This window comes from Typha angustifolia, chromosome 14, assembly GCF_048772165.1.
Source record: "Typha angustifolia cultivar Huaian chromosome 14, ASM4877216v1, whole genome shotgun sequence".
Taxonomy (NCBI): Eukaryota; Viridiplantae; Streptophyta; class Magnoliopsida; order Poales; family Typhaceae; genus Typha; species Typha angustifolia.
In genome coordinates, this window is record NC_133252.1 from 11,008,109 (window position 1) to 11,020,410 (window position 12,302).

The following is a 12,302-nucleotide window of genomic DNA, read 5'->3' on the forward strand; positions in this document are numbered from 1 at the left end:
AGAATTAATACACACATGAAATTGGTGGTCCCGGGCATAAGCACACTCACTACTACACCTCTCTTAATGATCCTTCCTTTTGGCGAGGAATATTGCATTCAAGCACACAAGCTTAAACAATAGAATGCTGCAAGTTTCAAGATGTCGGCAATGCAATCCTCCTTGTTCCCTCTTTCCTAGATATATATATATATATATATATATATATATATATATATATATATATATATATATATATAAAAGAAGAGGTGCCTATATAATTAAATCTCTGCTGTTAACCATTTTGGGATAAGTGGATAGTAAGTCGGTGCTTTATAGCCAAAGCTTTCTTCTCTACTTAGGAGGGGGAGGGAAAAGGTTCACACATAAACTAATGCTTCATGCTTTGGAAGGACACAAGGAGCATTTGGCATGATGGCCTCCAAGGCCTTACAATATCAAGGCAACCCTAAAGTGGAGGGAATGAGGGCATGAATCTCTTGGAGTTCACAACTTGCGCTCATGCACTTAATCACCTTTTTATAATCCCCTGTGGTAAGATACACTCAAGGATATGTACTGGTGGCCAATGTAATTAGTACTGCCACATGAGAGCAATCTCATGGATACAAATTAGGAAAGTGAGACAGCACCACCAACATGGCTAATGAGGTGGTTGAGGGACATGATCAAGGGGGTGATGTATTGAGCGTGGGAGGATGATGTCATAATATTGCATTGCACATCTAGCATTAGGATTTTATTTTAGGGGAGGGGAGATTTTATAATTTAATTATATTATGTTTATATATTTTCTATAGTCGATACATATTGTATTATAATAGAATACATGCAATTTTCGAAATAAAACAACTGTTTAAATGGATTGGTTACTTTAGGCCTCTACTCATCTAAGTAGTAATAAGCTCAGAGCAAAGGTCTCTATTAATGGGGATTAATGGGGATAAAGTTGCATACATCTTTCCCACGACATCTCCAGAAGTCTATGTAATATCTTTTTTTCTTCTTACTATTTCATTCCCTGTTAGTAAGTATCATAAAGCTTAGGTATAGAGCTCTGTACAGAAACTTCAGTTGGCTACATTTCATAATGGCAGTAACAGTATGTGCTTAAATGATGGTAAATAATCTTTTGTGGTTAGGTTCTTGCACAAGATGGGATGTGCAAATTAGTGCAAACATCATTTTTCTATATACTCAAGCCCAGAGTATTATAGGAAGATGGCACAATAGCACTGCTGAACCAGAAGCCTCATGAAGAGTTCACATCCAACCGAGATCTAGGACTTTAAAGCTCATCCTTTGGCACATGGAAGCATTCCTCATCCCAGTAGTAGGGAAACTTCAACTTGGCTGCAGTATGGGGCACATTCCAATCTTCATATATAAACCTGTACAAAAGAAGTATAAGTAGACTTGATTATGATGAATTATGTCTCAACTTTCATTTGTTCCTAGAACGTAAAATAAATTTTCGACCTAGCTTACAAGAATTGGCACACTAAGGGTCACACAATAAATTTGGGTTCCTAAGATTGACTTTAATTAAGCTATTAAAAAAAATTATGTGAAATTACTAGCTTTCTCCCTCGCTTAAAAGATTATAAAATATTCAAATGATTATCAGACCAGGCATTCTACTCAGTGGAAACACTGATAAAGAGAGAAAAGAGATTATGTACTGACACTTTGACAGGTGGACGCGATATTATGACTAGCATCTGCAAATCTTCATGCTCACCTGTATTCCAGACCTGCAAGTTAGTAAATGCAGATAATTTAGCTCCCAACAACTACTAAGAATATCAGGAACTTTAAAACACCATAAGAAGTGCCACATAACATGTCCTGGTAATCTAATTATATCTGTGCTGTAAGTTCAGTAGCAGTGATAGCTGCAGAAGTCCTGAAATATATGTTGAATGGAGAAGAGAGTATTATGATTGCAAACAAACAATACATAACGGGAGTCCATTCATTACAAGAATTATGGCACATATTAAATGGTGCTAAATGGGTGGCAGTTTCAAATGAAAATGAGACTTTGATGTACAAAGGCAGGACATATGACAGTATATATTGCACATCTATATTTGGCTTACCCCATCCGACCTGCTTCTCAAATATTGATATCTTGAAGAAGTTTAGTAAGCTCTTTACAGTTTAAATTTTATTTATTTTTTAAATGTTGAGTGCCAGTCTCTTGTCAAGACACCTTACATATCATTTAAAGTCACAACTACAAGTTTGTTGGTTAAAAGAGAAGATCACAGTAAAACTTTCCAGATAATATATAGTATGCTAAAATATATAAGCTCTTAGGTCTGGGAGCGGGAGCTGTTATGTCAAACCATCCTAAGCTTAAAAACTCACTTTTCTGGTAGAGTTTTATCTTATAGGATCTCAAGCAGCATTGTTCCAGTTCCAAATATACAGCAAAAATTAGCTTTAAACTAGTAGGACTAGTTCAGTCTAGGTTTGAAGCTATTATACCTGGTGGGGATCATTCACAGGAACTGAAAAGGTGCTATTCGGGAAGATGAGAAATTCCTGAGGCTGTCCTGGATAATTGGATGAGCTTGAGCCCAGTAATAGTGTACCTCTCCCTTTTAGAACAACAAATACCTCTTCACAGGAGTGCCTATGAATTGGTGTTCTTGAGCCTGGAGAAAATGTCTGAAGCCAAACCTCAATCTGACAAGAAGTGTAAATACATGAAACATCCAATAAGATATATCTATACTTAATGTAACAAAAAGTTGTCTCTGTATAGTTCCATCTGAGCAAATACTAGTATACTACAGCTTCATGTGGACTGGAGTCAAAGAAAAAATTTATCCACAATTGAGTCTTCCATTAAATAAGGACTAGCAGGTTTAGGGTTTAGGGTGCTGGAACCACTGGTAATCGTTATGTCATTCTATCTCTGAAAATGACGTTCCTTTGTATTTATGTTCAAGGGAAAATAGAAACTCCAATTATCATTGACAAACTTACATGGAATTAGAGTCATTTGAAAAAAAAAAAAATCTGATAGTATGGATAACATTTAACCCACAACCTGATCTTCCATAAAATCAGACAACAGCTTTACATGGATGACTATTGTATGGGTTGCTAGTTATAACTTAGTCATTCTGTCTATAAAAATGGCAGAATATTGATATTTAAGAAAATAAATCACATAAAATTTACCAAATTTATTCTCCACTGTGACCAGATTATGAGTTTACTTTTGAGTCACCTACATATTTCACAGAAACTCTATATCGGTTAAGTTTACAATGATAGATTGTAATATGACTATATTGCATAGTCAGTAACAACGGATCATGTTCAAATAAAGATATGGACTGAGTCACTCCAGTATTGAATTTATATAAAATACTCATGTCATGACTCCCACTAAAGATATGGACATGGGTAATTTTTAGTTTTCTATTATCCATGCATTGCTCAACATGTGATCAAATATTTGTTAATAAAAGGATATCTAATCTACATGTGTCGCTTAAACATCTATACAACACATGAGATAATATCTAAAGAACAATATTTTCACTGTTTCCCACATGATTAATATAGCATCTACTGTAAGAAAGGCAAGGCACAGTGCTAACTTTGGTGGGATATTGGAGAACTATAAATTGGATATCATGCGTGCAACCAGTCCTACTATGAGAGGGAGCATAATCCAAAAATATACAGTCTTGTAGTTTAAATAAATAATTTAGTTTCAAATGACCTTGCTCAAATATCAATTGATAGACTGCGCTAGGATGATATTGTCTATAAATTAGAACAGATGTTGCTCAGATCAATGAAGAATAAGTAAGAATTAGATGTATTTACTTGATATCACTATCCTCAATATCTACGCCCTTCGATTCACATATGCTGCGGAAGTTGTAAATATGGTCTTCTAATCCCTCAAGTGTGTCACTTGATGGAGTGCCCGTAGATACATGGATTTCAGAATCTAGGAATTGATCACATATTTATAGGATAACAAATACATATCCTAGTCCATCAAGAAATCCTGTCTGAATCTCAATCTGAATTGGAGAGATGAAGTATTTCTCAAATTAAATATCTATCTAATCTTATCTTTGTAGGATTAGATTAATCCATTAGTTGTGATTATGTTAGACCACTTAAAAAGATAAAGTCTAACGCAATACCTGAGTATATTCAACTGACTAAAAGACTGAAAATTTTCTTATTTCCTTTTGCTCCGTGATATGAATTTCTTGAAAATGTGGCAAAAATATTTACTCAAATAATGATGAAATGGAGAATAGAGATCGAGGACCATCCAATGAAGTGATAAACCTCATTCTCGTTCAGAGGACAATGTATCCTACATGATTACTTTAGAAGACTTTTTGAGACTTTCAATAATTAAACACAGATAGATGATAGAAAAATAAGTATAAAAGAGCAGGAGGATTGCTCTGAAAAGATTTGAAGAATGCACTCTATCATCAGTGATTTTCACCATTGACTATTTAGATAAGAGAAAATAAATAGCAACATTGAAAAACGAATCTCAAACACACTGCATCTTTACATTTACCTCTTTCATTCCATGAGAAACTGCACCAGCAATGGTGATATGTGCCAGACCACCTCTTCCATAGTTACTTTCAGGTATATCACTTACATTTCTTACCACTTGAGAACCTATTTGCATAAAAGCCAAGAAAGATATAGATGAACAACAAAGAAAGTCACCTCGTGTCTAATTCTGCAGAAATCTAGAACAACATATATACACTATTGATGGATAAGTGAGATACGGAGGAGCTTCAATTGGTACAAGAAACCAAGATTAATGAATATATGAATAAGGCCGCTTCCATAATTTGATTTGATTTGCCTCTATTAGCGCTCACTGGTGCAGGCTGCATTGAATTTCTCATAATCATATTCATATCCAATTTATGTTTGTTCCCGATTCCTAATCGTTCTTCAAAAACCTACCAATATGAGACCTAACTTCTGTTCACTTTTCCCATATAAGAAATTAGTCCATCCAAAAATATAGAAAAATATATATATATCAGATGATATATAATTATCTTCAATGTTGTTAATTGGTCAACACCCATGATACTTATTGAAATAAACAGTAACTAGGAAATATGTATATTTGTATCTATAGCTACTCCACTGCTTCTACCAAATTTACTCAGGTCTATTGATTACATTTCTCAAATACACAAAGATCTAATCTCAAATGCACATTAGTCAACTATAATTCAATCATTAGGCCAAGCACTAAGAATTAACTACTTACTTATTCTTCTAGATCCCCAATACAACACTCTGCTTATTTTGGTGATATTTTTCTTCTAATTTTCATTTATTTAATTTCTTTTCCACACAGCTGTTAATTTTGCTCCTCTAAATTTACCGATTTCTCAATTCCATCTCATCTGATAGATAATTAAGAAAAGAAAACCAACAAAACCCATTTGGAATCGCATTTGAGCATGAATCCAATCAACCAAAATGAACTCAAATCCTCCATCCTTTTGAGCAAAGAAAGGAATTAAGACAGGGGTGTTCTAAGAAGCTAACAAAGCGAAGTAACCTTGATTCGAGCAGCGCGAGGAAGCCTGGCTTGTGAGAGGAGAGGCAAGGAAGAGAATGAGGACGAGGAAGACGAAGTGATCTGCGAGACAGAGGCTACTCATACTCATTAATTCTTCAGGCAGTGGAAGTTGAAGCTAGGTGAGAGGATGGTTAATTTCCTTCTCTCTCTCTCTCTCTCTCTCTCTCTCTTTCTGACACAGATGTTTTGGTCTCTCCTGGTGTGAGCTTCATTTTTTAATACATTTATCTTCCTCTTCGAGAGGGGCAGCAGCTGGGCTTTTTGACACAACAATTCGTCGCCTCTTCTGCTGAGGCCCAATGGGCTAGTTCTGATGAAATAACTCAACTAGCTCCGGCTCGCTTAAGCTCGGCTCGTTTACACCCCAAGATGGAGGTGGTGAAGAAATCTCTCCTATCTTGCCTCCCTTTAAATTGAATAACTTTATAGGATCACCTAGCTCATGTTAGTTATTAATTGGATTTCTCAGCGATAATATTTCATCAATATTTTTTATTGAGTTCGTAGAATTTGAGCCGTTGTTACTCATCTTTTAAAAGAATTGATTCAATTGTCTCACATATATATAATAAAAAAGAGGTAGCTAGTTTCTGTATAGCCTGTAATCACCCAAATGGCTCATGATCAATTTTTTTTTTTAAAGAATTAAACATCTTTCTCACGAAACAAAATCCAGACCACATCGTCAATGAGCAACTAAAATGTCTAACTGAGCATAATCCAAATCAAAACGTGCCCCAAAGTCAATATTTGCTTGCAAGATTAAAAATTAATATTCAAGTGATGGTCAGAGAATGAGACAGACTTATTTGTCTCAACTTAAACCCGGCTAGTACACGGATTGAGATAACTTGCTAAGGCAAGACAAATGAATATTTGGAACAAACACGTCGGTCTAGGTTAGCAGTCACCATTTTCTTTGCCTACCTATTTATGCCAAGAACTCTTTATTTGATAACCATAGAATTTTGTTACAAAAATTATACTTGACACTACATTATAATCATCATTAGGGTTATCGTAGAATAGTGTAACTTTAAATTTAGAGTGCAAATTGTTCGTCACCAATTTTTTTCTTATAAAAAGTTTGATTTTCTTTTCTTTCGTATGCTGTTATATTAGATAGGATAATTGATCAAAAATACCGTATATCTTATTTTTATTATCATCGGCACTCTTTTGTACTTTTGATTTTAATATCTCAAAAACACTCTAAATTAACTTTAATCTAATAGGAGTTAGCATAATACAAAATTTTCTATTAACTATAAAGATAAAAAGTTAAAATACTAAAAGTGCCTCTTACTAGATCCTAAATATGATTGCTTTTAGTTTTTACCATACGTTAAATTTTTTTTTATCAAAAGTAATAAGGTCAATTTGTAACTAAAGTTAATATAGCTCTTCAGCATGCAAAGGTGAGAAGCATGGTGGTGCATACGATAGAAGGGTGAACAATAAATAACAAAGGCAAAATGTATACAGTGTTTTTAAAATCTAAGCTCGAACTTTTAACAATAATTAGTTAGATCTAACTGAAGATTAGTATGTTTGAGAGCTCAATAATTTCAATAGTAATTATGGTATTTAAAAAATACCATAATAACTATTATAATATTTTAAAAGAGTGCAGTAGCAATCATGTAAAATCTTACTATTGTAATGCGCTGGCTGGAATGTGTGGTAAAGAACATAAAACGACATACGCCGTTTGACTTTCTCTCCCTGCACTCAAATATCTACTAAGATATGTGTCTATATATAGATCTCGTCTCATCGGAGGAACCTAATAAAAGACGAGCGAATAAAATGGTCAGTTGGTTCCTCGTCCTCGTCTACCTCTTCCTGGCCACTACTATCCTTCTCTTCTTCCATGCCAAGAATGCAAAGCCTCCCCTTCCTCCCGGCCCTCCTTTTATCCCTCTTTTCGGGAATCTCCTCTTGCTCCACCGCTCCATCACCCTCGAAAACATTGAGCCCGTCCTCCGGTCCCTCCGCGCCATCTATGGCCCCGTCATCACCCTCCGAGTTGGCACCCGGCAGTCCATCTTCGTCGCCGACCGTGCCCTCGCCCACTGCGCCCTCGTCTCGCATGGCGCCGCCTTCGCCAGCCGCCCCGCAATGATCCCGGCCGCAACGTTATTCTCCGGCGACAGCCACGTCATCAGCTCTGCCCCCTACGGCCCGCTGTGGCGTCTCCTCCGCCGAAACCTGATCACCGAGGTCCTCCATCCCTCCCGTGTCAAGGTCTTCTCCGCCGGCAGGAGGTGGGTGGTCGGGGTCCTCTCCGACCACCTCCGGGCCAAGCCAGACGCCCCGGTCGTGGAGAGCCTCCACTTCGCCATGTTCTGCTTGTTCACCTTGATGTGCTTCGGGGAGAAATTAAACGAGGAGGCGATCAAAAAGGTTGAAATCGCGCAGCGTGGATTCCTCTTATACGCTACCAAGCTTACCGTGCTCAGCGTCCTTCCGAGAATCAGTAGATTCGTGTTCTGGAATCGGATAAAGACCGCGGCTGAGCTCCGGCAGAGGCAGACGGAGGTGGTCATGCCACTACTCCGAGCGCGGATAGATTTCAAGAAGAGGAAGAGCGAGCAGAAGAACGTTGAGGAGGAAGAGAAGATATTCCTGTACTCTTACGTCGATTCGCTTCTCGAGATTAGGATTCCGGAGGAAGGGGGGAGGGCGTTGACGGAGGACGACATGGTGGCGCTCTGCTCGGAATTTCTTAACGCCGGGACCGACACCACTACGACGGCGCTGCAATGGATCATGGCCAATCTGGTCAAGAACCAGGAGATACAGCGGAAATTAGCGGAGGAGATCGAGAGCGTGGTGGGAGAGAGAGAGATCAAGGAGGAGGACATCGAGAGGATGAAGTACTTGAAAGCAGTGATCCTGGAAGGGCTGCGTCGGCACCCGCCGGCGCACTTCGTGCTGCCACATGCGATGACGGAAGAGGGGGAGATCGGCGGGTACAGGGTGCCGAAGGGGGCGGTGGTGAACTTCATGGTGGCGGAGATAGCGTTGGACGAGGAGGTGTGGAAGGAGCCGATGGAGTTCAAGCCAGAGAGGTTCTTGGAAGGAGGGGAAGGGGAGGGATTGGACGTGACGGGGAACAGGGAGATCAAAATGATGCCGTTCGGGGCCGGGAGGAGGATATGCCCGGGGCTGGGACTGGCCATGCTGCACCTTCAGTTCTTCGTGGCGAATCTGGTGAAGGAGTTCGAGTGGTTACCGGTGGAGGGGAAGGAGGTGGACTTGGCCGAGATACCGGAGTTCACTGTGGTCATGAAGAATCCCCTCAGAGCGCACGTAGTGCTCAGAACGAAGGCATAATTAGTAATAGGCGTCAAATAAATATCAGATTTTTGCATTATTATTCCCGCGAAAATCTCTCGTAATTTTTGTTTTTGTAAGTATATAAAAAAAAAAATCTCCTACTGTTGCAGAGAAAAGTATACCTCTTGTCTATCATATTCTTGGTGGCGCGAATCTACTGCTAGCATCCACCATCTACTACCATATCTTACTTACCAGTACTATTTACAAAGATGCTACAGTGAACCCGTGTGTTCAAAAAGCTGTTCGTCTCCTCCTGATGGAATTGTCGAGGCGGCGGTGGATTCCTCCCACCCGATGATTATCTAATATAGAAACTTTGCTGGAATTGTCGTGGTCCTCGTTCTAGTTTTCTTATACTAACATAAAAGAGTAAGAGCTTTTATACCGGTGTAAGTTTATTCTATTGAGTTGAAATGATAGCTCGCAAATATAATGATTTGATGAGGAGATTAAAGTCTCCTTTGTTCTATCTTCTTCACAAGCAATGCATGGCATTGTCTCAGGGTTAGGTATGGATTCTTAGCTCCTCTCAGTTATTTATGCAAGTGCCATTGCTATGGAAAGAAACTGGATATATTGCATTAATTGAGTTTTATGGCTTGCCCTAATTTACCATCGAATGCCTCTAAATCTCAAATTTCTATCCAGGAGGCTAAAGAGCTTTCTTACCCTCTCAGCCTCGTTGATATTAGACCACTTGCTTTTATTGAACCGTAAGTGTCTGACTTTTCTTAGATGGATCATTTTGAAGTGGTAAAGTAGATCTAGGGTTGGCTCAAAGATAGAGATGACAATACTGCTTTCTTTCACATAACTACTATAATTTATAGATAGAGAAATTGAATCACTTGTGACTAGCCAAACTGGTGACGTGATCAATTGTAGTCGGCGCATGCATTGAATCTAAATTTCTTGAGTTTCTATAAGAATCTTTGCTGCAAGGATATTGAGGAGTCTTCTTTTTTGAATGATTGATAATTTTGTAAGAGATATTAACATAACAAAGGTGAAAGAGGCCCTTTTGTCGGTTTTAGCTAGAAAAGCTCCTAGTATGGAAGCATGGTTATCGAGTTGATTTCTATAAATATTATTAGGATATTTTTGGTAATGATCTTATTAATTCCTTGTTCACTTCTAGTGTTCTTGTGCTTTATCTTGGAGTTGGGGATAAACTTATGTTACCTTGATCCTGATGAAAGAAAATTAGTCATGGTTGTATACCATAGAGCGATTTTCCTCGGTAAGGATCAAGCATGTTATGACCTCCAACCTGCTTTTATCATGGGATATCACATTTATAATAATATTGTTTTAGCTTAAAAAATTGCGCATTCTATCGACACCTATATTTATAAAGATGATATTATATATATTGATAAAAGTAGATACGGAGAAAATCTATAACCATTTAAATTGGGAGATTGCCACGGGAACGTTGAGTCGCATGAGTTTTCTCCTTACTTTTTATAGATTAGATTTATACTTGTATATTGTTTCCTACTTTTGTATTGTAATTAGGGTTGTCAATTTAGCTCATTATTCACGAATAATTTGTGTTTATCTTGATGATCGGCTTGCTAGTTATTTGTTAAATATGAGCAAAAATTTGAGCTCAGAATATAAACAAAAACACCAACCACAAGCAAAAGCTTAGCTCTCTTGTATTCAATTTGATAAAGCTTGATTATATATATATATAATAGTTAAAATTTGATAACTAATAAATGAATAATTTAGCCATTAGATCGGTACTGGTTCTCAATTTGTTTCAATGTCTCTATGTGATAATGTTATAACTTATAAGTTCTATTACATTTAACTCATTTGTAAGTGAGTATTGCTCATTGAGCTAAATGAACTAAATGGGTTGCATTGCATTTTGAACGAATTAGACTTAGGTCGTTATGCCAAATGAGTGGAACACAAGCCTATTCGAACCAAACATGAGCTAAAATTTCAGCTTGTTTTTTAAGCTTGGCTCATGTTGGAATATGATAAATTAAAAATTTCGACCTCAAACACAAGCAAGTCGAACATGACCCAACTCACTAATGTTCGATTTGTTGCCACCCATAGTTGTAATTAGTGGGATTGCTTCTAATTAGTTTAAAGGCCAAACGGGTATCCACCAAGGTGATCACTTGTCCCCCCTTATCTGCTTATTTTAAATTTCTAAATTTTTCTCTTTTACGATGATGAAACTACTTGTGTGTGTTTAACAATGATATTCAACCTATCAAAATTAGGACTAATTATGTTATTAGTCATCTAATATATTTGATTTGTTAATATGCATTAATGCCGGTGAACATTCATGTAGTAATTTAATGAAGATTTTTAGTACTAATGAAAAAAGTTACAATCTTGCATAGTAACTTCAGTAAATCTAAAGTGTCCTACTCTTCCAAGCTCCTTGCCTTGTAAAAAAGCTGATCTTCTATACATTCTTCATGTACCCAAATGGGGATTTATCTTTGCATACTTAGAAGCAAATATTTTATCTAAGTGATTGCTAATCCATGAGCATGAAGATTTTCTAGCTAGAGTTGTATAATATCTTTGTCGGTCCATCACATCTCCTACAAGTGTCCTCATAGCATGGGGGGCATGGCACGCTGCATGCGACAGACACCTTATCATGAACGTCATATTTGATTCGTAGAGTATGACGATAAACTATAGAATCAACATCACACGTAGTGGTATGTATCTAAGAGCAACTAAATATCATAATAATAATTATTATAAATTGTAAACTATATTCGGTACACAAGGCCTCAACAAGAAATTAAGATAAAATACAATATAAATACTAACATACTTTCACATATTACACTTATGCATGATTCTAAACTTATACATAATACATTTATACCAGTGACTATGAAAATTCTAAATTAAGCTAAATATATCTATACATTATTCTAAACTTTTAGTTAAATTGTTCTTTGGAGAGATTGAAAATGAGAGTCTGTTGTAAAACTATTTATTGCTGTATAATTTATCTCTCTATATTTGCCATTATCTCTTTACAAATATAGATATTCTTCCCTAATGAGAATAAATTTTAAAATAATAAGAATAATATTTAATGTTGCAGGTGACTTGATCTATAGGTGTAATGATATTATGATTATCATAATAAAACTGTAAACAAAAACTAATATAAGTATAAGTACAAAAGTATAAACAGTACAAATCACTCGGTAACAGTAGAATCAACTTAAAGGAGAGCTTCAAAATTTTAATAATAATTAGTAAGATTTAACTGACGGACTATATTTTTTGGGAACTCAATAATTTCAATAGTGATTAGGATAATTTTTTTTTAAAACAAATA

General features: G+C 36.7%; 2 protein-coding genes across 2 annotated transcripts; one reads left to right on the forward strand and one right to left on the reverse strand.

Moving 5' to 3' along the window:
• Nucleotides 1-1,058: 1,058 nt before the first annotated feature.
• Nucleotides 1,059-5,809, reverse strand: LOC140775320 (auxin-binding protein T85). Its single transcript, XM_073118539.1, has 5 exons — nucleotides 5,597-5,809; nucleotides 4,577-4,683; nucleotides 2,494-2,694; nucleotides 1,687-1,754; nucleotides 1,059-1,391 (listed from the first exon to the last, which is right to left on the reverse strand). Exons 1-5 carry the CDS (start codon nucleotides 5,703-5,705, stop codon nucleotides 1,289-1,291), a joined length of 588 nt encoding a protein of 195 aa, XP_072974640.1. The 5' UTR covers nucleotides 5,706-5,809; the 3' UTR covers nucleotides 1,059-1,288.
• Nucleotides 5,810-7,422: 1,613 nt separating this feature from the next.
• On the forward strand, nucleotides 7,423-9,280 carry LOC140776074 (cytochrome P450 89A2-like). The gene has a single exon (XM_073119632.1). It carries the CDS (start codon nucleotides 7,427-7,429, stop codon nucleotides 8,954-8,956), a length of 1,530 nt encoding a protein of 509 aa, XP_072975733.1. The 5' UTR covers nucleotides 7,423-7,426; the 3' UTR covers nucleotides 8,957-9,280.
• Nucleotides 9,281-12,302: the final 3,022 nt, after the last annotated feature.